The sequence below is a fragment of the Tachysurus vachellii genome, chromosome 1 (assembly GCF_030014155.1).
Source record: "Tachysurus vachellii isolate PV-2020 chromosome 1, HZAU_Pvac_v1, whole genome shotgun sequence".
NCBI lineage: Eukaryota > Metazoa > Chordata > Actinopteri > Siluriformes > Bagridae > Tachysurus > Tachysurus vachellii.
Window position 1 is genome coordinate 34,281,403 of NC_083460.1, and position 27,701 is coordinate 34,309,103.

The following is a 27,701-nucleotide window of genomic DNA, read 5'->3' on the forward strand; positions in this document are numbered from 1 at the left end:
ATTAAGGGGTTTCTTCCCATTGCCCAAATACATTAGCTGTAGGCTGACTGGCATCTATTAATTGTCTGTAGTGTGTGAATGTGTGTGTGTCCTATCCAGGTTGTCTCTAACCTTGTGGACAGAGTCACCTCGGTTCCCTCTGTTCTTGTGTAGGATAAGCAGCATAGAAGATGAATATATGGATGGATGGATGGATGGATGGATGGATGGATGGATGGAAATTCTAGGATGCCTCCATGCAAGTCATCGAAATCAACCAAGGGAAATTCATTCAGTATTCTTCTCAGGAACGCTCACCACCAAGCCATTGTTGATTATATTCTTGACTTGAAGTTTGAGATGAGATTAAATCACTGAATAAATTCATTCATAAAATATCTTTTTTTTTTTAATTAAAACAAAATACCTTTAAATGGTCAAAAAAAGTCCACATTCAATAATTAAATCTTTCTTTGACCCTTTCATTTTTTATCAAATATCAAACCACACATGTACTGAAATATATTTATCATGAGCATTAAAAATAATCTACAAGTACATAATTCAAGTTTAAAAAAAATTACTTCTATTTGTTCTCCGTTTGCACGTGTTTGTTCTTGGCTCACTCGTGCACTCACTCGCTTCTCAAGAGTACATTAAATAAGACTTTAAACAAAAAAAGAGCCACAATCATACAAGAAGGTGATGATTTACACAATGCATTCGAACATGTTAAGGTAGATATAAATTAGTTTTCCTTCTTTGTTAGCAACATGATGCTAAACAAACAAACTTGTCTTGGCTGGGGAACTACATTCAGTGTAATGCTTTTTGTACAACAGTTCAATACAATATCTGGAACTCACATCATGGGATTAAAATGTTTTTTTTCTATTGTATTTTCATGCATTAAAAAACAGTAGTGTTATTTCATCTCACTCATGAGAAACAGCAGACAAGCCTCAACAGCATCCAGGTCACTCTGTAGTATTGTGTACCAGTGAACAATGAGTATCAGGAACGCTCGATGGATTTTTTTTTTTCCAATGTTGATCTTTTTCTTCTTGCTTACTTTGTGGTTCATGTAAAGAGTGTAGCCACAACAGAGGAGTCAAGGCAAGCAGATTCTATTGGCACTAAGAAAACAGAAATGAGCACTTGTTTGGTTTGTATTGTTGACAAATACAAGTATGTTTCTGGTCTCTGGCACTTTCATGGTCGTAATAAATCAAAACTTTCTCTCATAGTCTTAAGCCAGTTGAGGCTGAACACCATGGGAGTCTATGTCTTTGAAAAAATAAAAACGTAAAACTTCATTAGGTTCCTTCAGTCATCGGCAACAAGAGAATCTGCAGAAGCATCTGGTGTGTTAGTGATGGTTGGCACCACAGCCATTGGTGACTTTTGGATGTACGTGATGGTCCTCGGGTATGCTGTTCTCCCCTTCATCATCTTCCTCCTCTTCATTGTCACTCCTCTCATCTTTGGTTAACTGTCAAGACAGGGATGAGAAAATTACAAAAACATTTGTACATTACAAAATATATATATTTGCTGAATAATCCAAGCTTAATTTGCTGTTACTTCCTTTACTCTCAGACAAAATGTTAAGGTATATGAATACGCTCCATTGTGGGATATTACACCATTGTCTATGTTGTGCATGTTAGCTAGTGTGTCACATGTATGTAGTGTGTCGCAGTGGCCAAGTATTTCAAAATATAGCATAATAATCAGAATTACATTCTTACCATTAGCTAAGTTTTCTAGATAACAAAGTTACTATGCAGGACTATTTCGAGAAGTCAGGACCAGGTGATATACCTTTATAAAATCCTCACTTAACCTATGCTCAAGAGGAACAGTCACCGCAAAGGTCAGATTCAGTGGTCTAAATACAAATGAAGTAAAAGATACACTCCTTGTGTCAAGACTCATCAGCCTTCCTAAGCCTGAAGTAGAAAAGACATTCCTCATGTCAAGACTAAGTGGTGTTCCTACACCTGAAGTAGAAGAGACACTCAGGTCAAGACTCAGTGGTCTCCCTACACATGAAGTAGAAGAGACACTACTCAGGTCAAGACTCAGTGGTCTCCCTACACATGAAGTAGAAGAGACACTACTCAGGTCAAGACTCAGTGGTCTCCCTACACATGAAGTAGAAGAGACACTACTCAGGTCAAGACTCAGTGGTCTCCCTACACATGAAGTAGAAGAGACACTACTCAGGTCAAGACTCAGTGGTCTCCCTACACATGAAGTAGAAGAGACACTACTCAGGTCAAGACTCAGTGGTCTCCCTACACATGAAGTAGAAGAGACACTACTCAGGTCAAGACTCAGTGGTCTCCCTACACATGAAGTAGAAGAGACACTACTCAGGTCAAGACTCAGTGGTCTCCCTACACATGAAGTAGAAGAGACACTAAGGTCAAGACTCAGTGGTCTCCCTACACATGAAGTAGAAGAGACACTACTCAGGTCAAGACTCAGTGGTCTCCCTACACATGAAGTAGAAGAGACACTACTCAGGTCAAGACTCAGTGGTCTCCCTACACATGAAGTAGAAGAGACACTAAGGTCAAGACTCAGTGGTCTCCCTACACATGAAGTAGAAGAGACACGACTCAGGTCAAGACTCAGTGGTCTCCCTACACATGAAGTAGAAGAGACACTACTCAGGTCAAGACTCAGTGGTCTCCCTACACATGATGTAGAAGAGACACTACTCAGGTCAAGACTCAGTGGTCTCCCTACACATGATGTAGAAGAGACACTACTCAGGTCAAGACTCAGTGGTCTACTTAGACATGAAGTACAAGAGACACTCCTCATGTCAGGACTACTCCTGAAGGACAATAGAGACTTCTTAGGTAAAGACTCGGCGGTCTTCCAACGCCTGAAGGAGTCACTTCTCATGTCAGGACACAACAGTCCTTTAAACACTCTTTTGAAAAGAATTTTGTACATAGAACCAGGAAGATAACTAGTCTGAAAGATAATTAAGGAGTCCATATGTTTCAGATTAGAGCAAACCATGTCTGATTGGGGTGGGGGCAGGGAGGCGGTTGTCTGCAGAATGTTTATTTGGTCTTACCACATTGAGACTTGATGACTTCCTTATTGTACTGGATCACACTTACATGTCCTGGCATGTTTACCTGTCTTATGAGATTACATCATACTGTGTCCCAAACCACATCAGCAAGTTTGTTTGAATCACTTGTATGAAGAACTGGATATGATATGAAGCATATATTTACAGGAACATTTTAAGAGAGATAGACTTTCATCACAAGATACATTAGAGTGTAAAATTAAGGAAGCAAATGTCTGTCATGAAGTCTTGGGTAATCAACTAAATTTGGGACAGGAGGAAAATTGTGTAAATGTTTTCTTATCCAGATTATTTCTATTCCCATTCATCATATTAAACCAGCCTCAAGTGCACTATATTGAAACAGCCTTGAGTAATTAGCATACAAGTCTTTTATAAACCAGATTTAGAGAACCATCAGTAACCCCAGCAACATTACTGTACGTAGTTTGATGAACATTCAATCATATCTAATTACCACGTTGAGAGCAACAGGCTTTTGGTGCATTTACAAGGTGAGCTCATTTGATTTGGCAAACGCTACACACTGTAATTGTCAGGGATCAAGCTCCTTGCTAGTATGATCACACACATTATGATTCACCCATTTCATTGCAGATGGAGCAACAGTGCAGGGAAACAAGCTGGCACTGTTTATTTTAATAGCATCTAGAGAAAGAGAGAAAGAGCCAAAGATGGCAAACTGCAGGCCTGGGTAATATCAGACTGACTGAACTGGATGAACTATAGCAGAAATACAGCAAAAGCACTAGCTTTACAAAACAAACGATGGATCAGGGCTTAAAAATTAGAGTCCACTAGCAAGCTCTGATGTTATTTTAGAATTAATACAAATTTAATTTCTTTCCATAATAAGAATAATAATAAACATAATAACTTTGAATGATAAAGAAAACTAAATTATATTTTCCAAGCAAGATTTTATCATCTTTGTTAATAAAGAATAGGTCTGTACATATTAGGAGCAATATATGGTATTACAGCAAATGAATTTGGCTGGTTTTATTATAGGATAATATGTCTCATTTGATTGTACTGTATACTGTGTATATAGTGGCCAACAACTGTAAGACAATTTGATCATGATCCTGTATGTAAATTATTTGCCTTTATATTCAGTATACAATTTAATTGAATTCAGTGATGTTTTACAGTTTTAGCCAAGTTTAATTTAATGTTATTGAGATAATACTTTTACCCAAAATAAGTCTGTGTGACATAGCTGAAGATTTGATTTATCCATAATGAGCAAGCCATTGGTGATGGTGGCAAATTAAGACTCCTTGAGATATCATATATAATCTGAGACACAATATTTTCATAGATAGGCATGCACTCAATCTTCTTTCAACAACCAGATAACTGAACAGCATGTGTGCCAGGGGCTAGAGCAAAGTAAAAACAAAACAAAAAAAAAAAAACACTAAAATAAAAGGCTTTGGAGAACAACCAAAGACACGTATTTAAATTCACATAAGACAATAAAGACAAAAAACACCCTATGCACAAAAAACAACTAGAAAACTGAATAAACCTTCTTTAATACACCAATAACATGGAATATATGCCTTATGATACACTGGTTTCCTTTAAAACTGTAAGTGAACTTATTTCTTATTCATAAAAGAGTGACTGAATGCTACAGTTTCAGCAGAAATACTCGCTAAAAAATGAAACTCAATCAGGCCTGATATGGGAATCATTTAACCACCCATCATGAAAAAACTGATCACAAGCGCACTAAACCTGCATGCCATAAATCAAAACAGCCTTGAGGAATTAACTAAATGAATATCTGGCACACACTGGCTACTATTCTCAGGGATCGAGCATCTAGCCAGTCTGATCAGCACACACACACACACACACACACACACACACACACACACACACACACACACACACACACAAACACACACACTCTCTCTCTCTCTCTCTCTCTCTCTCTCTCTCTCTCTCTCTCTCTCTAATGACTCAGCAATTTCATTTCAGGGAAAACAGCAGGGCAGAGAAATTAGCTGGCACTGCTGGCATCTAGAGAAAGAAAGCCAATGCACAAAGAAAGCCATGTCCTGATTAGGTAAAAATAAATATTGTAATTATTTTATTAGTAAAGGTTTGACAAATTTCTCATGCAAGATTAAATTAGGTTAATAATTGCAGGAATACCTTTAATAGATTTATACTAATGGAGCCAATATCAGTTTAAGTACCTGTGTTTTGGTGTCCTAGCTTCTATTGATGTCTCATCTTGTTTGTTGCTACCACCATGTTTACCTGACACACTACTGAATTATTGATCCTGATTGGTCAGAGTTAGGTTAATGGGAAGGGATTAAGAGGTTGGAATACTGATCATCTTATAGTAATCACAGCAGACTATTGACTACTGTCAGTGGATTATAACTATACTGTACATGAAATACTAAGATGATCTTGGATTCACCTCCAGACAAAAAGACAATACGTATATATGTGGTTTGTTTCTTTATATTGGCAAATTAACCCATGCACAGAACTTCAAAATTGAGTGTTAAGTGATCAACAATGATTGCAGTAAAGATCTTCAGACATCCAGGTTGAACCATCCAGATAAATAATCTCACTCTACATTCTAATTATTTACTTCCTGTTACAGTCAAACCATAAAAATTTAGGCCAGACAGGTTTATACAGGATTCAGTCCCTTACAGTCTGAGAAAAATAACACCTCATTATCAGTTTATGAAAAACAAATGTCAAGGAAGTACTTTGGGTGTTTTTTTTAGATATGCGGTGTATTTCTTTAGTTTCTCTGAGAAATGTTATCTTCATATTTATCTGCAAATGCATACTATCAACATTCAATACAGGGAGTGAAAATTTTTTTTTTTACAGCCATGCAGTGAAAACTGAATGCAGCTGCAACTACACTGTAAAGCATACCAGCTCCATTAAGTTATGTATTTCTTCTCTTTAAGTCAAGTTGTCGTTTTGGATATTGAACTGAAGTTTAGATTTTTTCTATCACCCAGTATCTGTCTACACCATGACTTGTTTACTCTGTATGATCAACTGGTTTTGACCTAGTTCCTGTGTCGAGTTATCCGTGTTATTGCTTTGCTCTAACTCTACCATTGTTTTAATACTGAACCTGCTTGCTCTGCCTGTTTTGGATTATTTGGTATCTGTTTCGTTAAAGCCGCCTCATATGCAATTGCAATCTATCTCAGTGCTTCTTTCCTGAGATCTCAAAAAACACATTCAGGATTACTACGATTTCTAGGTCCCTATTTTAATGTAGCAAATGTGTGGTCATATTTCCCTCATAACTAATCTCCTGTACTGAAACGTGTGTTTAGACGACACTTTGATGGATTTATTCTGAAAATAATTTTTTGCAAGTTTTCACAACATGGAGTACTTGCCAGATCAAAAACACTCACTCACTCATTTTCTACCGCTTATCCGAACTACCTCGGGTCACGGGGAGCCTGTGCCTATCTCAGGCGTCATCGGGCATCAAGGCAGGATACACCCTGTACGGAGTGCCAACCCATCGCAGGGCACACACACTCTCATTCACTCACGCAATCACACACTACGGACAATTTTCCAGAGATGCCAATCAACCTACCATGCATGTCTTTGGACCGGGGGAGGAAACCGGAGTACCCGGAGGAAACCCCCGAGGCACGGGGAGAACATGCAAACTCCAAACACACAAGGCGGAGGCGGGAATCGAACCCCCAACCCTGGAGGTGTGAGGCGAACGTGTTAACCACTAAGCCACCGTGCCCCCCGGTCAAAAACACATTATCATTAAAGCAAAAAAAGGACACACCAAATAATTTTCATTCTAGTTCTTGACAGTAATAGAATCTGTAATGAAAGATCTATTAATTTAGAAGATAATGCAAAATAAAAACGTTTTCACTTCCCTGTACTGGATATTTACATTTATTTGAGGTGGAAAGGAATGATCTGTCATTACAAGGCTGTTTAACGTGGTGGATGCAGTGAAGAGGAAAGCTTTCCGGGAAACATTTGAACAATGAGGTGTCCTTTTTCAAACAAGCACAAAATTAAAGTACAAAACAATTTTTCCTTGAGCTACAATTTCCAAAAATTTCATTTCTACTTATTAATGCCAGTTTATATACAGGCCAGGCCATATATCTACAAATAAAACATCGGACTACATTGAATGCAGAGAAAGTTATTTAATTCCAGACTCATGCTACTCAGAAGATTAGCTTCATTACTATAATGTTCTGGATCCAGTTAACAGCTCTAAGGTTTGGCCACGTTTTAAAGCGTTACAATATTAGTTTTCTGTGTCTAGATCAGCCTGTATTAAACCAAGAACTGGTGTTCAAGCCCATAAAAGGTGAGTGACTAAGAACATAAAGTTAACATTAAGACTTTATTTTCTATTTTTATTTTTGCCTCAAATGTGATCCAGACCCTGTTCCTTGTTTTTTGTTTAAATATTATATGCAAATTAGATATATTAGATATATAATATAATTAATTGAACATACAGGAGAATGTGATATAAGAGATTATTATAGCCAAAATGGGTTGTTTGAGCTTAATCACTCAAACACTCTTGATTTGCTTGAGAGATATAAAGAGCAAATATATCAAGACTTAAAATCATTATCAGTGAGATAATGACATAGTTTAATTATATGGATACTGATTTTTTTTTTTTACTCAACATATAAAATCATGACAACGGATAGTTTTTCATTTTTGTTCATTTGATGCAACTATGCACTGCACAATCAGATATATATAATTGACCTCAATTGAGTAATTGCAGCCTGTGTATGTATATTTAGCAATTATGAATTCCAGACTCTTTTTATCAGAGTGTTGGTGTGTTTTGGGGTTTCAGCAATGAATTTCTTTGACATGTCACATGCCACATTGGTGTTTAATGGCTCTGAAGAAAGCAGACATTTATTTCTGTTTTCAGGTGGAAATATTCCTAGAACAGTGCCCGGTGTTTCTACTTTGTGATATCAAACCCACATCTGCTCTCTTAAATGTCTGAAGTGCTTGATCACACGGATCTAAAATTTGATGTCGCTAAAATTCTATGTAAGATTATCTAACAAAGGTAATACCATCTCACACTTTGTTTGTACTGATTGAAAATGTCCCATACATCAAGTTCACCAGTGTATTGGTAAAAAGTTTAATGAGTATTTTTCATATTTTTAATAAAACATCTGCTCAATCTAATCTTGCTTTTAATAAATAAGCCTGCTGTTGTTCAGGTTAGAGCTTACACTGGCAATAAGATCAACAACAGACCGGAATCCACATATGAAGAACAAGCTCCAGAGATGTCATGCAGTAAGGTTTTAGAGAACAGAATTCAGTTTAGTTTGCGTACTAATGCTAGATGTGTTTTAGCCTGGGTTACTAGCAAACAAAATGAGAAAAGGAGGTATGGAAATTACTACTGTTTTACTTTATATAATATTAGGTGAGTGTGTGATGTGTTTGACAGTCAGACTGCACAATGTTAAATCTTATTGGCTAGCTACATTGAACTTGTAGCTCCAGTAGAAAGCTTGTTTTTGCTGAACGATACATTTGGAGTAGGTCATGCAGAGCTTAAACTAGGGAGTTTAGCAAATGGATAATAAGTACTTACACTTCCAAAGAGAAATTTCTTCACCATGCGAAGGATCAGGTAAGCCCAGAATATGTGTAGCATCAATAGGATGACAAGCATAGCATTAAAGAAGTAATACCCAAAGAAAACAGGGTAGTGGTCAGGTGGGTAGACCCACGTGCAGTGGATGATCCTGACAACAAATACAACAAAGACATTGTTATTGTAAACTGCAGGTATATTACAGAATGCGTTAACCAAGAATCATTCGTATTTATATATATATATATATCAACTAAAGAAGCATCTTACCAAAATGGAAAGATAACGAGTCTCGTCACCATGAACGCAACAGCAAACAGAACAAATATGCCATTGCAGGTTTTCTGCCATTTGGCATAGTTAAAAATCTTGGCAGACTGGACAGAAGAAGAAAGTTCACATGGGATCAAAATTGAGCTAAACACTTATACATTGACAATGCAACTATTCAGAGTTTGTGATGTTTTATGAATGATATTCCAGAAAAAATGTCAATAATCGTCATCACTCACCTCTAAAAACACATCAGAGGCATCATGCACAAGCATGACCAAAGTTCCTACTCGAATGTAGTTTCCACACCAGGAAAATGCCAGCAGGGTCAATGTGGCTAAGTGGTGAATTATCTGCTCCTTGAAGTCCTACAAATAAATAATAATAATAAAAAAAAAAAAACATTCCCCATTTGTTTACTTTTGTCATCACATACATTGCCATGTATGTAATAAAAACAAAAAAAAATCAGTTATTAGTTATGATTAGCTAACGTTCATAAAGCACGTTAAGTCTCACTGTTTCTTACCCTATAATGCTTTGTGAGGTCAACAAAATACATTTTCTATTTTTGTAATGAAAGTTTTAAACTCAGTCCAAAGATAAAGACTCAAACAAGACACCAAACATGTCTTGACTGATAAATTTTACTGGTGTTAGTAGAAAATAAATCTGTTCAGTGTAAATCTTTTAATGAACTATTCATTGAATCTTTAGTTAGTATTAAATGGTTCACATAAATCGGTGAACTGCTCTAAGGGTTTGCCAATTAATCTGGAGGCATTGTTTTGCTATTGTCCATCAACATAATCGCATTTAGCTGATCCCTTTAGGATAGCAGTTATTATCTTTGTACGTCACTATAATCTACTTTGAGAGGAAAAATGTGAGAAAAAAACAATGGTTTATAAACATGGGTTTTTCTGTATGAAACTCACTTTTCTTTTCACATCGAAAGTAATGCTGAAAAGAAGAGACCAGTAAAAGCTCATCTCCAGGATGTAGTACCAGTATTGAGACTCCAGCAAGGACTACAAGGAAGAAAACACAGCAATAATTTGTTATAAAATTAACAGAAATTTGCTTATCTGAGATTAAAGGAATGATAAGAAGAAGAAGAAGAAGAAGAAGAAGAAGAAGAAGAAGAAGAAGAATTAACTGAAGTTTAAAACATTTGGTATATTAAAGGGTTTTACAGTATTATGGGAAATATAGATAGTCCAGCTTCACAGTGGTCTTTTATGCTGTTAAGGTGGTCAATGTTTCTGACGTCAGTTCACTGGCACCGACTTTAGAGGTAACTAAACAAATCCCATGTTCACTCGTTTAATATCATCTACATATATTTTGTGATGGTGTGTGTGGACCTGAGCAGATGTTTATCATGGAGTTTATTTACGAGCAGGTTGTAAATTTGAGTATCGTATAAACTTTTTATAAAATTGTGCTTCAATATTATTAAAATCTTATGTTTTGTTCTTATTTGTGCCAGTGATAAGAGCAACACATGTTTATTGGGTGTATAGTGTGAACACAGGCATGTTAAAGTCAAAACAAAGAAGATCAAAAAAATAAATAAATAAAATAAAAGCCCACCTGTTTCGGATAACCCTTCCACATCTCTCGTAAATTGTAAAACCATGGTTTCTAAAAAGAGAATAAGATAAAAGAATGAAAGCAGAGTCAATGGACACAGTTTTAAGAGAAACCAGTCTGCTTAAGAGTATGTACCTTTCATTATCCCTCTTTAGATGACTAACAATACAACAAGGATGTGATCAAATGTCTGCCCTACCCCGTGATGCATTGTGCAAGTACTGAGCACGGATAATCTGAAGACGACAGTAACCAAGACAGAGCTCTGTTTGTTTTTGTGTTTGTCTTTTTAATGAAATGTTATTTTATCATTGCTTTGTCCCAAATGCTTCAAATTCATGTCTACTTAATGTTATACAACATTAAATCTACAGCATGCTCTATAATATGCCTTCCAACATGAAATTTGTTGTACTCCAACAGTCAAATGCTGTCCTTACAGGCTAAAATGTTTTACCCATAATGCACTGTGAGTACATAAACAATGTTAAACAGTGAAATGTCTGCAAGTTATATTTTGTCTGATCACTCTAAAGTATAACAACATACCCCGAAGCGCTTTACTCAAATACCATTGCAATTTGCCAACAGTACCTTTTTTATTTATTAAAGAATAAACTTTATCATGCACAGCCTCGACAAGAACCAAGAACAAAGGCAGTGTCACACACACATACACACACACACACACACACACACAATTCACACACTACAGACAATTCAGAAATGCCAATTAGCCAAGTCTTTGGACTGGCAGACGAACTCGGTTAACCTAAAGTCCCCTGAACACTAGGAGAACTTGTTTCCACAGACACAGAACAGAGGAATCAAAACCCCAACCTCGGATATGTGAGGCAAACAGTACATTATATATTATCAGCTCCATCTACTCATCCCCATCACCAGTCACTTTTTTTCCTTTCTTTTGGCTAGTCATTTTACCAGGAAACTGCAAAGCCTCCAAAAAAAATAATAAATAATACCACACCTTTTAAAAAGTTAAAAAAAACTAATACAAAAGTTTGTATATGCCTCACTGTCACACCCATATGTGCTCTTTGAGACTCCTATTTGCAGTATTAATAACCTCCACTCATCTGGGAAGCTATCCAATAGAGCATGACGCATGGTTATGGGGCTTGTGTCCATTTAGCCACAAGTGCAATAGTGAGATCAGGCACTGCTGCTTGGGTGCAGTTGGCATTCAGTTCATTCCAAATATGTTCAGTGGATCTGTGCAACACAACATAGAGACATTTTAGACAACTGTGTGTTCCACACTTGATAGTTGGGAAAGAATCAAATATGGTAGTGATGGTCTCACAGCCATTATAAAAAAATAATTAATCATCGAATCAGGATCAACAACTAAACCATAGTTTATAATTAATAAAGCATAATCTATTTGTAATTTATCTGTAATGCATAACTAGAGACTCTAGAGATTTTTTTTACTCTACTTTCCCTTGGCTGACTGTCAAGCTTCAACCAAGTATGCTGATTGTTACAGCTAGTTATATGACACCCGTATACATTACTGTAAATTAGCAGCATGACATTCTCTCTTCTTTATGATGCGGTATCCATGTACATGGTTTCTAACAGTGTGCATCTATACAGTATATGTTTCCAGGGATGTATATTCCCCTGTGAGTTTGTAGTCACAGGGTCAACAAATGTCTTACCTCAAAACACTCTTAGCTAACAACCAGCGAAGTTTAACTCAAATCTGTTTTCTAAAGGTTCTGTCATGTTATAACATGTTCAGTAAATAATATCTGACATAAAATGTAGATATAAACGTTAGTGCTCTAAGCGATATTGAGCTGCTAACAAACATATAAGGGGGGAATAAAGGAAATTTCAGTGAGATGACTTACAGCAGGACATTGGAAATACAGTGCCGTGCAAAAGTATTCATACCCACTGAACGTTTCCACATTTTGACATGTTACAACCACAAAGAAAAATGTATATTATTGGGATTTTATGAAATAGCCCGAAAGATAGTGCCCCATAATTGTGAAGTGGAATGAAAATTATAAATGGTGTCCAATTCTTTTTACAAATAAAGATCTGAAAAGTGTGGTGTGCATTTGTATTCAGCCCCCTTTACTCTGATACCACTAACTAAAATCCAGTGAAACCAACTGCCTTCAGAAGTCACCTAATAAGTAAATAGAGTACACCTGTGTGTCATTTAATCCCAGTATAAATACAGCTGTTCTGTGAAGCCCTCAGTAGTGTGTTAGATAACATTAGTGAACAAACTGCATCATGAAGACCAAAGAACAAAACAGACAGGTCAGGGATAAAGTTGTGGAGAAGTTTAAAGCAGGGTTAGGTTATAAATTAACATCCCAAGCCTTGAAAATCTCACGGAGCACTGTGCAATCCATCATGCGGAAATGGAAAGAGTACGGCACAACTGCAAGCCTGCAAGACATGGCCGTCCACCTAAACTGACAGGGCATGCAAGGAGAGCATTAATCAGAGAAGCAGCCAAGAGGCCCATGGTAACTCTGGAGGAGCTGCAGAGATCAACAGCTCTGGTGGGAGAATCGGTCCATAGGACAACTATTAGTCATGCACTCTACATATCTGGTCTTTATGGAAGAGTGGCAAGAAGAAAGTCATTCTGTAAAGAAAGCCATAAGAAATCCTGTTTGCAGTTTGCGACGAGCCATGTGGGGGACACAGCAAGCATGTGGAAGAAGGTGCTCTGGTCAGATGAGACCAAAATTGAACTTTTTGGCTAAAATTCAAAACATTATGTGTGGCGGAAACCTAACACTGCATATCACCCTGAACACACCATCCCCACCATGAAACATGGTGGTGGCAGCATCATGTTGTGGGGATGCTTTTCTTCACCAGGGACATGGAAGCTGGTCAGAGGTGATGGGAAGATGGATGGAGCCAAATACATGGCAATCTTAGATGAAAACCTGTTAGAGTCTGCAAAAGACTTGAGACTGGGGCGGAGGTTCATCTTCCAGCCAGACAATGACCCTAAACATACAGCCAGAGCTACAACGGAGTGGTTTAGACCAAAGCATATTCATGTGTTAGAATGGCCCAGTCAAAGTCCAGACCTAAATTCAATTGAGAATCTGTGGCGAGACTGTGCCTATCTCAGGCGTCATCGGGCATCAAGGCAGGATACACCCTGGACGGAGTGCCAACCCATCGCAGGGCGCACACACACACACTCTCATTCACTTACACAATCACACACTACGGACAATTTTTCCAGAGATGCCAATCAACCTACCATGCATGTCTTTAGACTGGGGGAGGAAACAGGAGTACCCGGAGGAAACCCCCGTGGCACAGGGAGAACATGCAAACTCCACACACACAAGGCGGAGGCGGGAATCGAACCCCCAACCTTGGAGGTGTGAGGCGAACGTGCTAACCACTAAGCCACCGTGCCCCCGGGAAATATTCTGATTATGCTAAATCATTTATACATAATAACATTACTATATTCACAGTATGTCTATTCCCACTTGAAATAGTTAACACTGGGACATTGTAGGTCCTGTTTAAACTGAATCCTGGGTTTTCTTATTTCATGTTTCATGCTGGTTTTACTTTAGCCGTGGTTGACAATTAATCCTGGTTATTCATAATCTGGCATTTCAGGCTGTACATTCCTTAACCCAGGGTTAATGTTCTTATTTGCATATTTGTGGTGTCAACAACCTTGACTGGTCAAATACAGTACATGACATGTTTAAATAAAGGCTTGTCTCCTGCATATATGATAATACATTCAGGCTTTGTATGATTGTAGTTGTGCACACTGTTTCCCCTGCCACCATTAACTGATTACCAGGAATAAACTATTATATTTCCTTGTACACGTTTTGTGCTAATATGAAAGAATTGTTACCAACGTGACCCATTATATATAATAATGCAATGTCCTGTGGAACATTAAGATAAGAAATTTTCATTTATAATCCTTTCTATGGAACTTGAAAGCAGCAATGACTATTTCTAATTAAAAACAAACAAACAAACAAAAAAGACAAACATTAACATGGCCGAAAGGAGAATGTCTTCACATTAATCTTGATTAATTCATTGATAATTAATTAGTAATTTGTTTTCTTTTTACTTTAACTTTATACTCATAAGGTGCAGAGGAATATTTGTCTATTTGTCTGTTTCTTTCTTTAACCTAAGTGCCTGAAAATAGCAGTTGTTGTTTAAAAGCCCTTACAAGATCAACGTAACAATCCTTTAACAGTCTTATATTTAGCAGAGATAAGCCATTTTTTCCCCAAAAAGTCAAAGGATCGGGGGTTCATGCCACAGCACTGCCAATCTACCATTGTTGGGCCCTTGTGGAAGTTCCCTAAGCCTCAATGCTCCAGGAGCGCTGTATCATGGCTGATCCTGAGTTCTGACCCCAACGTCCTAGTTGGGATATGGGGAGAAAGTATTTCACTGTGCTGTAATGTATATGTGACAGAATAAATTTTTGGTCTATTTTATTATTTGTTTACTTAAAAGCTTAAATTGAGTTTTTTTTTACTTCCGTGGAACTAAGAACAATAGCACCACCAGTGGTCATAAGTAAAAATACACAAAATGCTATAAAGCAAGGCTGGAACTGAGTTCTTTTCAACACAGACTACAGTATATAGTCATGCAGCCTTTTGTTGACAGTCATGTCAAGTGATTACACATGGTGAACTACCTTAGATTTGGTGTACATTGAGGTTCATTTATTTAAGCCTGTTTTGCCAACACATCTGTACTATGTCATCAACAATGATTGAGAAGCCATATGTAGGTGAAATACAATAACAGGAGTAATAAGCCTGCACGAGGTGAATTATTTTCTCCATCGTTGATTTGCCAAAATGTCTTTGGAAGAGAAACTACAAGTAAACAGACTAAGCAAACATTGTCCTGTCTAATTACAAATTACACAATGGGACAAAAGACAGGACTAAGTTTGTGCGGTTTGAAAGAAAGGGCTGGCTAATGTGAGGGTAACTCTTGTTTTTACTGTGCTGGCTATTCAGAAGAGACTTGGCATGATTACAACACTGAAAGACACAGCTGTGACTACATATAGAAATTAGAGGATAAACTTCCCCACTGATTGCATTTAAGTGTATTTAGCTGTGATCTGATTAGATCATTGGCAAGATGTAAAAGAGACGAAGTGTGAGCATTCAGCTTCCCATATTGGTAGCAAGCTTAATCTGGCTAATTGTATCACACAACATTGGCTGTACTGATATACTGATCTAAGGTTTGCCATCAGATAGTAATGACTGCAATGACTATTAGAACAAACCTAGAACATCAGCCTCTCTGTCTCTCTCTCTCTCTGAATTATTTTTTTTTTTTAAACTTTCCTTAAAAGTTTGCAGGGTGACATAAGAAGGTGAGATCAGGGTGAGATAAGAAGAACCTCTCATCTAGGTGAGATAAGAAGCACACATTAGGTGTTTCCTGTATAGGACTAGCTTTTTTTTATTTAGTTTGGGACAATACCAGATATGAGTAAGATATAAAACTTTTTCAGCATTTATAACATTGTAAACATGAGCAATGTATTTATAACATCCAACCTAAAGAGCATCAGAGTTGATCCTACAGATATTAATGTTTCTCCTGCCATCCAGCCTCAGTGCTATTCATTTAGTCACTAAAACTAAAAAAAGAGCAATCCTGCTTAAATGCTCTATTGTAATTCAAATATCCTAAAGCTATTGTGAATATGACCTATAATGCATGTCTGACAACAATGGAGTTTATTACCTAACAAGTTTTGCAACAAGGTTAACCATCACCTCATTGTCGATCAACAGTTATAATGAGAAGTAATTGTAAACACTTACATCATGCAGGGCGATGACGCCACCAATAAAGGATCCAAGGTAAAATACAAATCTCCAGCTATAGAAGACAAGGCAGAGAGTCAGTGTGGGTTTCAAAGGGTGGCGACTGAATATGTCTCATCTTCTACCGCTTATCCGAACTACCTCGGGTCACGGGGAGCCTGTGCCTATCTCAGGCGTTGGACAACACACTATGGACAATTTTCCAGAGATGCCAATCAACCTACCATGCATGTCTTTGGACCGGGGGAAGAAACCGGAGTACCCGGAGGAAACCCCCGAGGCACGGGGAGAACATGCAAACTCCACACACACAAGGTGAAGGCGGGAATCAAACCCCGACCCTGGAGGTGTGAGGCGAACGTGCTAACCACTAAGCCACCATGCCCCGCCCGACTGAATATGTATTTATATAAATACAGTAGCATGTAAGTGAACCATTCGAGGATGTGAACCGTTAAAATTTATTAGGTCTGTTCCTTTTTTATTAACTTGAATTGAAGTTATTTTTTTTAATCACCTTTCCTTCAAAATATAACACCAGGGACATGGACATAATGGACATGAAGGAAAGATTTGTTTCTTTAAGTGTCTTTGTAGCATCACCATCAATTATGCATTTTCTTTCTTCTGATGATAAAACACTTCAAAAACAGTGGACATAAAAAGTTTTAACTTTGCTAGATGGTGAAACATAAGGAAACAACTACAGCAGTAAATAATCCACAACTGCCATTAGGGTGATACTCTGATTAGGGTGTCATTTAACTCTTGAACCTCTTTACTTCTTTTTTTTTTAATGGTTAATCTATGAAAACATACACTTAGCCAATTAAAAAAAGTTTTATATTTCATTTCATTCTCCCTAAAATTACAGGAAATTTATTTCTCTTTTTTATGCGTCAGTCAAAAGCTCTAGTATTTTACAAGACGATTACCTCCAACAGTGAAAAGGAAGAAATTATTTATTTAAAAAAAAAGACAACATACAGTGCCTAAAAGCTACTTCTATACTGATAAATGATCCTAATGACCTCGGAATCTGTCGGTCCTACCTATCCAGCGCTCAATCTGAGTTATTTAAGAAACATTTATAGAATATTAGAAGATTATTTGAACTATTTTTGAACTCCAGGGTCATCTCTATATCTGCATGTGGCTATCCAACACTTTAATTAAGACGATATATCAACACCTTGTATACGGAAATCTCACTTAGCTTACAAGGTTTGATATATCATTAGGCATTTCTGGCTGTTTGTCAGAAGGCACACCAGAAATAGTAGACAGTTGTTGGACTAACCTGGCCTCTCTGAATTTCTTCAGGACTCCGGGACGCTCCTGATTGCGTCTCCTCCGGAACCAGCGCTCCACCTGTCTGCTGGGGATGCTACATTTTTTTGACAGGCCTTGAATATCTGCCTGGAAACAAAACAAGAGATGGCACTAACTTTTATTATGGACATTCACAAAGATGCTTTTTAGTACAGGATTTTGTATAATAATGTGTTATAAATATATTATATGGGCAAAAGTATGTTGACGCCTGGCCATCAGACATATTTGTGTCACGGATTTGCCAGGTTCTCCCCTCACACAGCAAACCAGATCTTCATCACCTGAGTTCTAATCACCGTCACCTGGCACCCCCATTACCTCACCGCATAAAAGACGCTCTCATACACACACACTTTGTCCGGTCTCGTAAACTCTAGCTGCTACTACAAGCTGTGTCTACTAACCTGACTCTCTCTCCTTATCAGTAGTCTCCCAAGTTCTTCGTCCACTTATTGACTTAGTGACTTATTCACCCTTACTCACTGCATTCACTACTGCTTGTCAATAAACTCTGTTTTACGTTATATCTGACTCCGTCATCTTCTGTCCCTGACAATTTGTGGTTCTTCCACGGATTGTTGCCACACATTTGGACACAGAACAATTGTCTTTGTATGATGTAGCATGAAAAACGTCCCTTCACTGGAACCTGTTCCAGCATGACAATGCCCCTGTGCACAAAGTGAGCTCCATAAAGACATAGTTTACCAAAACTGGAGTAAAAAACTTAATCCTACTGAACATCTTTTGGGGTAAACTGGACTGCAGACTGCACACCAGGACTTCCCACTTGATGTCATTACCGGAGTTTACTAATGTTCCTGTGGATGTATAAATAAAATCCGCACAGCCACGTTTCAAAACTTAGTGGGAAGCCTTCCTAGAAGAGTGGAACTTATTATAAGAGCAAAGCGAGACAAACATTTGGTACTGCCAATAATTTTTAAATGGGCACCTATGTGTCCCCATATACATTTTTCTATATTGTCTATCTATATTTATGGGTGTGTGAGGGGTTAGAGGTACATTATAAGGACACATCGATTGGAAAGGAAACATGTCACGAGTGGACAAAACACTAAAATTATTTGGTCGAGATTTGACTTGTTTTTTTCATGTTACATCAATAGTTACAATTTATCACTAACAAAAAAAGTATGTAACCAAAATTGTCATTTCGACTTGTAGTGTCTTAACATAAATAACTCACAATACCATATGCATTAAAGTTTTTTTTATTTTATTTTTAAATATTTAAAACAAATAAGTACATTTTCAATAATCTCAAATAATTACACTGTAATTAGACAAAAAAGATGTCTATCCTCTTTAATTGAAGCACGCGTGCAGACGACACTTTGATGGATTTCATATGTTAGATCATAATGATTTACACAAACTTGACTCCATACTCGCTTGAGTACATACTGCCATTAAGGCAAAAAGTGGATGTACCAAATACTATTACACTTTTAAATTCATGTTTGCAAAATCAAGGCGTTGTCAGTAATATAATTTAAAATTAAAAGTGTTGAGTTAAATTAGAAAGGAATACAAAATAAAAGCATTTCACTCAAGAGCTAGCTGTAGGCAATGTGTCCTTCACAAACAACCTATATGCGTGGCTTAGATAAATACCTTCATATTAATATGAGAACATATTGACCTTTCTATCATTTTAACCATTCATTAAAAACCTCTACAGCACTTTTATATAAATACAGCACTATATCTATACTTTTAACTGGGAATATAATCTTTAAAATACTCACAAAATCTTATTTTTTTCATTAAGCTTTAAATGCATTTAACTTTTATTTATACTTGGGGTATGTGGTAGCTTTGTGGTTAAATATGTTGCAATACTGATAAAAAGGTTGTGATTTTTAATCCTAGGTCTGCCTAGCAGCTGCTGCTGGGCCCCTGAGCAAGGCCCTTAATGCTCAGTTGTATAAAATGAGATTAAAATGTAAGTGTCTGCCAAAAGCTGTAACTGTAATTGTATAGCAATAAAAGCTCTATTAATTCATTACTATTAGTATGTTTGTATAAATGTATGTCAATTGTTTTTGACATTAGAAATCCTCCCAGTGCACCACAGCGTGACTTTACATGCTTCTATTATAGCTCAGCCACACCTCACAGGACCTGTCAGGGACTCTTGACGTTAAACATTATCTTAAGGTGATGAATAAGAAGAATTCTGTATGCTTTTATGAAATAGACTGAGAGATACAGTACTATGGAAAATAGCTGTGCTTTACCTGCCCTGGGCTTTTGGAGCAGGATGTGAAATAATGCTCCAAAACTGGGTTGTGCTGCACTTTCTGTCTGTTCTTCTCTGTCACACAAAGGGCAGTTGCAAACGGCATGGCTACAAACCTGAAAAAGAACATAATTTCTGTTACAAAAGAGCCCATTGAAATGGAAAAAGTCACACTGTATAGATTTAATAGGTGAACAGTGATGATATAGAACTGACATTATGCTGTCATAAGAAAAGAATTAGCGACAAAGGGACCAGGGTGTGAGCTGTTACTATGCAAAATATGATTATTTTTAGTAGCAAAACCTCCTAAAGTGTTTTATTCTTTTTTTTTTTTACCACCAACATTTACCAAATATTATTTTTAATTAAATTCAGTTTCACTTGTATAGCACTTGTCTTCAAAGTCTATACTGCACACTGTACACTTTATACATGCACATAATAATGTTTGCCATAGTCATTTTGTATATTTGTAATCTATGTCTTGTGTCATTTTTCTTTACTTATGTCATTATAATACAGTATATGTCATAGGCTGCTGGCAGAATTTCCAGAGCAGGTGTATTTGCTTAACAGACTGTTTCCTGTACATACGACAATAAACTCTTGAATCTAGAATCATTTAACAAAGGACATTAACTGTAAAGAAATATCTAAAAATATATCAATTCAGAATTTTAAAAATTTTAAAGGATGACGTACTTTTAATCCATTTATAGTTACAGTTAATTTTGTGGAACATTCACAAAGCACATACATACTCCGGTGATTGTGTGTTAATAATACACAAAAAATGCAGATTGTCTTGTTACTGGTGAAGCACAAAGAGAAAAGCAGTCCATTTTAGATACTCCATTCAAAAAGATCTTTCCAAAGAGGATGTGTTTTGACAGGAAATTTCACCACATTCATACATACAGTTTATTGTTTAATTGTATTACTATAGAAACTATAACTATAGAAAATCATTTGTTCATTCATTTCAGCATTTTGATATTAACATAATTTCTTGCTATAAGCAATGTAAGCAGTTGCTTAGAGCCCTGTAACCATCAGGGGCCCCCAAATTTATATACCTGTTTATATATGAAACAAATCTCTTTCCTTTCATTTGTTGAAAATGCTTATGCATCAGGCTAACGTAACTAACGAAGATCATTAAGAAGCTCCAATTCTGAGGAGTTCATGTCTGTTTGGGGCATAAAACAAGCAAGAAGAACAAAAACAGACCCAAAAGGACCAAAAACAATTGTATACAATGAATGGTAATGAATAGGATTTAATCAGTTTGTTCATTTTCTCTGTTAAGTTAATGCATATTAAGTTGCTAGCTTGTTATGCTACTAACAGTTAATATACTAATTCACTGCTCATGTGGTCAAAATGTCAATCTACATTTCTTTTCAGAACTATAGCAACTCAGTCATCAGTTGTGGTATTATGTTGCCAGTAGGCGTTCCTAATACTGGTTGCCATAGTAATAACATTTGTCAGTGGGCGGCTTAACTAGCATTGGGCTTGACAACAAATTAGATTTCTAGAAGGGAGATTATCATACGAGATGAAGGAGAAACTGTGTGTACTCTTTTCAAAGGATCATGTGCACTCTACTGTGTTCACGCATAAAGTTAACCGTTTCTTGACTTTGTTGTGTCGCTGGATACACACCCCCATTTAGATGACAACGATTGCTGTTGCTCATGTCGCTCATGTCACCAGGTCTCATTGAGCTGGTTTCTTTGTGTTTGTGTGTGTGTGTGTGTGTGTGTGTGTGTGTGTGTGTGTGTGTGTGTGTGTGTGTGTGTGTGTGTGTGTAAACATAAGACAATAGGAAATGGTGCTATAAGGAATTTTTTTGGGCCCCTGAGTATAATGGTGCTTGAGGTTTATAAATGTTTAGAAATTGCCCTGGATGAAAAGAAATATAATGATGCATTATCAGTATCACAGTAAATTATGCCATGATGCATTTCAGTCTCATTAACTGACTGTATTTTGCATAACAAGAGATTCAAATCACTGACAAACTGTGATGTGACACCAAGGGACAATATACCAGTGCTTGTTTTTCAAACACAAAATACCATTTTGTGATTTCAATTTTAATTTTATAGGGAAAACTCTTAAACTCTTTTATCCTTTATATTTTATATATTTTAAAGGTGTAATATCTAAAGCAAACTTTATAACTAAGATTCACAGTTAGAAATTCTACACCTGATTGCTGACTCGTCTCTTTTTTACGTCTTACACAGACCTTGAACCATAACTGGAGGTGTAATAAGCATTTAAAAGATTCTACATGATCAGTAATTATTCCTTAATAACTATTATACAAGCTGATGGCAGCTAGCATTCTGAACACTAGCTGTACACTTATAAGCCAGATGCTAGCTAGTCCAGGCTTGCACATGGGAGAAAAACAGCAGATTTAAACTAGTAATATAATCTTCAGTACAGTTCAGTATAATTGATTGACCTTTAAATTTTTTTTTATATAGACTACTGTGTGGTTTCTGAAGCACTAGCTATCATCCACCAGAGCGCTAACATTTCCTTTAGTGATAGAAGCAGTTTTACTTCGGAATGCTACAACTAAAATGTAAAATACTGTATTTTATGTGAATATATATACATGTTTTTTATATATATAAAAAATTATATATTTCTATCTCTGTTTTGCTAAAATTATGTTATGTTTTGGTGTCTCAAAACATAAAAAAAAAGCATTCTGTTGATTTAGTTTGGTTCCTCAGTGTAGTGATATCATGAAATAAGTGAAATGGAAGATTATTGTGAAATAGTCTGTGTAATGAGCTGTGTTTTCATTTAAGATAAGTGTGATTAGTGGTTTCCACTATTAGTTAAAAAGATTTTTAGCGAGCTTACATTTTGCATGTGCATAAGCTTGGCAAAAGTAAACATTGCAACACAACTTGTGTCTAATGTTACACAGTCAGCCTTTCCTGTTTAACTTGTCAGTGAAAGCTGTACTTCTCTTTTAGCCTTGCAGCATAATTTACATATTCTGAAATTGCTTGTAGGTCTATCTGCCACTGAACTGCTTTGAACTTACCTTTCAAAAATGTACCGCACTATGAGGAAACCTACAGAGTAGGGCAAGGTTACGTATAAGTCAGACGCTTTGGCGTAGACCAAGCCATCCTTGTCTTCTAGATCTGCCCATGTCAGATTGGTGGGCAGCCAGAGGCGATCCCACCAGAACCATTCACAGATGGTCCCAATCATCCCGCCCACTCTGGAGTAGATAAAGAACATCACATTAATGTCTATCCATCAGATTCAAAACATGCATTATGCATCAAATAAAATTTTCATTTTACCATTTATCAGAACCATTGACTACTCCTTTGTGTCTGTTACAAAGAGAAAGTATCTCCAAAAACCGATATGATCACATAGTTTTTACACAGAAGCTTTGAAAAGCACAGGTATTTGTTCATACTGTACACAGAGGCAAGGCCATATTACTGTAGGTCTACAGTACTTTCCAATTACTGATTGTTGTCCTTTTGTTTATATGTACAGTATATCAATTTCTCTCTGCCTCATCCATTAAGGAAAAGGACCCACCATAGAATCAACACTGACCAGATGTCAGTACAGCGCTGACACAGACATGGCAGTGTTGTGTGTATGAGTGACTTTGGTGACATGCTAAGGTTTTTTAAAACATACACTGACAGTGACAAAGTAAAGAGAAGAATTATCACACTCCTTTATGGAAAAATATGTTTTTAACTGAGCACCTAAAAGTGGACCAACAAGGTCATCGTGTCTAATAAAGTGGCTAGTAAGTGTACACAGTGTAAATGCTATGGTAATATTTAATGCCTAGGACTTATAATGAAGATATTCTATATTGATATGACCCCATACCTACCCACAGAATCACAGTTACAATAACGGGTTCACTCTGTTATTGCTACATCTAATGCTTAAATCTTATTGGTCAAAAGGAAGTCATTCATTTTCTCCAACAGTTGTTCTGACAGTTACATCAGCTGCAGTTTTATATTTATATGGCCATTGTAATATGTTATGCTACATTCTCACATACAGTAATTTTATCACTCCAAGTCACCAGTCACTTTACTATTGGTCACCAGTAGGTGAGTAACCATAGCAGCAAAAGTCAAAATCAGTTTTATCTTGTATACATCATTAATGCTCGAATTTGATTCACTTTCACTGAATTTGATTCATAAAACAAAAATGCATAATAAAAATATAAATGCACATAGATGAAACCACAGAGAAACTGAATATGGAGATATACACAATCTCAAGTTTGGGAGTTCCTTATTATTTCCAGTGTAAATATTTGCATTGACTCCTGTATCTAGATTCCCTTGCAATGAAAGCACAGCATGAATACTAGCAACCGCCTATGGGCATGATAATGAGGCTGGGGCTCGGAAGAACTTAATTTTGGAATAGTTCAGGTCATGGTTCAGGTCACGGTTCTGGTCACAGGAGCCACTTACCACAAAACAGCTTCTGCTGCAATGGAAAACAACAGGGATGAGGGCGACGCAGGCTGTTCCTGAGGCAAAACTATAAGCACAGATCATTACACAAACATAAACACACCTGCTCCCACCATACTCGGTTAGGAAAAGGCACTAACTCCTAAAGGCACTTGCGTGTGTTTTGGGAGGTTCAAAATCCATAGACTATTTAATAGAGAAAATAGTACACCGCAGAGCAATAGTACACCGATTGCACACTAATTATAGCTGAATGTGTGTGAAACTTCAAATGACGCCAGTCCAATTCAACAGGTAATACAGGAAGACCAGATAACGTACAGTACTAACACACATTTGGTATTTCACTAAATTAATCAGCTGGAGAAAACACAAAGGTCATGATGAAACATATTACCTCACACTTCTCACCTCCCATAATCAAACCAGCTATGTATAGCAGAATGTTCCTCAAGACACAGCATAAAACACCCAGAGGAAAATAGTTTGACTTTCCAGATCCATTTGATCACACCATATGGAGCAACCTATTGACATATTTGTCTGTACACAGCTCTCAATGCAGAGCGTGAACTATGTAAACAGTGTCAGCTGTACATGTGGGTTAACCCTCCCTCCCCCTTTCTATCACTATTATCCTGAGAGCCTTGACTTTTAGTTCTGTTTAGGGTAATTTAGTGATAAAAAGCCATGATATACACAACAAGGGGCAGCCATGCATGACAACGGCTAGAGTTTAAATTAACCTGTGTGATAAAACTAAAGCTGTGCAGTCTGTTAAAGCAGATCTCATACACACAAAAGGGAGCTGTATTTAAATGGAAGATACAACAATATTTTTGGGAAATAAATTTCTCATACATAAATCTGTATGTTACTAAGCTACAGGCAAAGAACAGAGTAAAAGAACAGCGTCCTACTGACCCATATAAGATTCAGTTGTTGCTTTGGAGCATTGTGCTACCAAATCAATTCCAGAAGAACGCAGCAGACGAACAGAAATGTTGCTTTGCAAGGATGTATTAAAAACCTGGTTGAGAATACTATAATTGTAATCCTATATAGGAGGAATCGTACTGAAGTGGCCATAAATAAAGAAGGCGTTACCAAATCTGACATTGAATGAGAAGTACTAACACAGAGTTTGGAAGACAAAACTACACCCAATTAACAAGTCTAAGTATCTTGTTTCTTGTACAATATCCAGGAAGTAAGTTTTAAATTTAAACAAAAGAAAAACCTGTTCCCTAGAACTTGTCTCTTTAAAATTCTCTGTATTTAAAAGTGAGAAAGAAGAAAAAACATTTTCTTTCTTACAATTTTTGACAACTCTTCTTCTTTCCTAGAAGAAGAAGAGTCAAGTCTCTGCATGAGAGAAAGTCAGCATTAAATATAAGAGGGTCACCAAAACCTGCCCTTACCAGGCTGAACAGATGTCGCAGTATTCTCCCGGCACTTCACGTCAGTGTATGTGTGTGTGGAAGGGTAAACTGAGCATGACAGCAGAGCACTGCACTGAACACACAGAAATGCTCTTTGCCTAGAATTCTTCACAGGCACACCCAGCTTAGTTACAATTCTTTGGCTCCTTTTTTCCCCTCCCTTTCTCTGCTCCACCTTCTGCCCCTACCTTCCCCAGGTAAGCAAGGATTCGTTGGCTGACTCTCTCTCTCTCTCTCTCTCTCTCTCTCTCTCTCTCACACACACACACACACACACACACACACACACACACTATTTTGAATACAGTTCACTTTAACAATCCATACCACAGCGTCTTCTTTAATTTCACTTCTATTCAAATGTACTTGTGTGTATACATAGTGCTTGGATAGTACTTTTACTAACAGACACAGTCACAAAGCAGGAGAAATCTGGTTTATTTAGATTCCTAAACAGTAAGCCAGACATGATAGTGGCAAGGAAAAACTCCTTGAGATGACATGAGGATGAAGCCTAAATACTGTAGGAACAGATGGAAAATGGAACCTTTCCCTGACTGGATCACACCAGATAATGGTATTATAAATGATTAGCTTTTACTAAATTTCTATGTTAAAGTCAAACAGTGCTGTATTTTGAAAGAATTTTCAGTATGAGTATATAGTAAATAAGTGCTCTTATTTTCATATTATTTATTTTATTTTATTTTATAGATATATATATAAATTATATTTATTTTTAATGGTGTATATTTTATCTACAAAATTTCTCATTGGAAAAGGAAAAATGTGATATATTCTTAATGCAAACAGAGCTAAGAAAAGATGTAAGTAGTGTGTGTGTGTGTGTGTGTGTGTGTGTGTGTGTGTGTGTGTGTGTGTGTTTGTGTTCGTGTGTGTGTGTGTCTGTGTGTCTGTGTGTGTGTGCGTGTGTCTGTGTGTGCCTGTGTGTGTGTGCGTGTGTCTGTGTGTGCGTGTGTCTGTGTGTGCGTGTGTCTTACGTTACATTGACTGGCTGACGTTTCAGTGCGTCATAATGTGTGGTTACCTCATACATGCTATTTGATGCGTTTATTAAAGGCCCTGGGTTGTGTTTTTCTAAGAGGAGTAGCAAAGCCATAGCCCTGTGATCACATCACACCTTATTACTGATTAACTCATTCAACCTATTAATGTTTAATAAATGAACCTACTGAAACTGCCTGGAGACGTCAGTGAGTCTGGACTTATATTACTCACTCCTGAATAATAAGACACAATTTTTTTTGGATGATATTAAAAGACTATGATTTACACCAGATCTTGACACAGCATGCTATTGGTACATGACCAAGGCTTTCAGAAAACTCCCTGGAGTCATCAATTCTGCTTCTTATTCTCATTTGAATGCTAATGAACCTTTGTTCTTAAGCAGCTTTCTTTATATGTTGATCCATCACAGCTGGATCTTATCTCTATAACGTCTTATCTTCCCTTAGGAGAAAGAGTTTTCTCAGCCACCCCATGAGAATTAGTTACTGTAGTGTTAGTCTAGTGTCCTTAATGTCTTAATAAAATGTCAAGAAGTTTAAGAATTATTATTTTGTTGTAATTACTTTTTATAAATTGGAGAATTATTTTTGTAAGTATTTTTGAACAAATTAGCAATAGCAATA

The 27,701-nt window shown here is 36.8% G+C and overlaps 1 protein-coding gene across 2 annotated transcripts; it reads right to left on the reverse strand.

Moving 5' to 3' along the window:
- Positions 1–370: 370 nt before the first annotated feature.
- On the reverse strand, positions 371–26,183 carry cers3a (ceramide synthase 3a). 2 transcript variants are annotated; one of them, XM_060884191.1, is made up of 12 exons: positions 26,026–26,150; positions 24,602–24,671; positions 23,170–23,352; positions 20,089–20,206; positions 17,790–17,908; positions 16,487–16,544; positions 10,620–10,670; positions 9,962–10,054; positions 9,263–9,391; positions 9,021–9,127; positions 8,748–8,901; positions 371–1,471 (listed from the first exon to the last, which is right to left on the reverse strand). In XM_060884191.1, the coding sequence occupies exons 3-12, from the start codon at positions 23,340–23,342 to the stop codon at positions 1,349–1,351; spliced, it is 1,125 nt and encodes a 374-aa protein (XP_060740174.1). In that variant the 5' UTR covers positions 23,343–23,352; positions 24,602–24,671; positions 26,026–26,150; the 3' UTR covers positions 371–1,348. The 2 variants fall into 2 exon arrangements, with proteins under 2 accessions (XP_060740174.1, XP_060740166.1); XM_060884183.1 differs by lacking the exon at positions 24,602–24,671 and having other exon boundaries at positions 26,026–26,183.
- Positions 26,184–27,701: the final 1,518 nt, after the last annotated feature.

Excerpts from the sequence above, each read along its gene's own strand:
- cers3a (XM_060884183.1), bottom strand. The coding sequence starts at position 23,342 with ATGATTGGGACCATCTGTGAATGGTTCTGGTGGGATCGCCTCTGGCTG. Across the intron at positions 20,207-23,169 it reads GTGCGGTACATTTTTGAAAG|GTTTGTAGCCATGCCGTTTG; the intron begins GTAAGTTCAAAG and ends GTTCTTTTTCAG. Across the intron at positions 10,055-10,619 it reads GGAAGGGTTATCCGAAACAG|TCCTTGCTGGAGTCTCAATA; the intron begins GTGGGCTTTTAT and ends TCTTCCTTGTAG.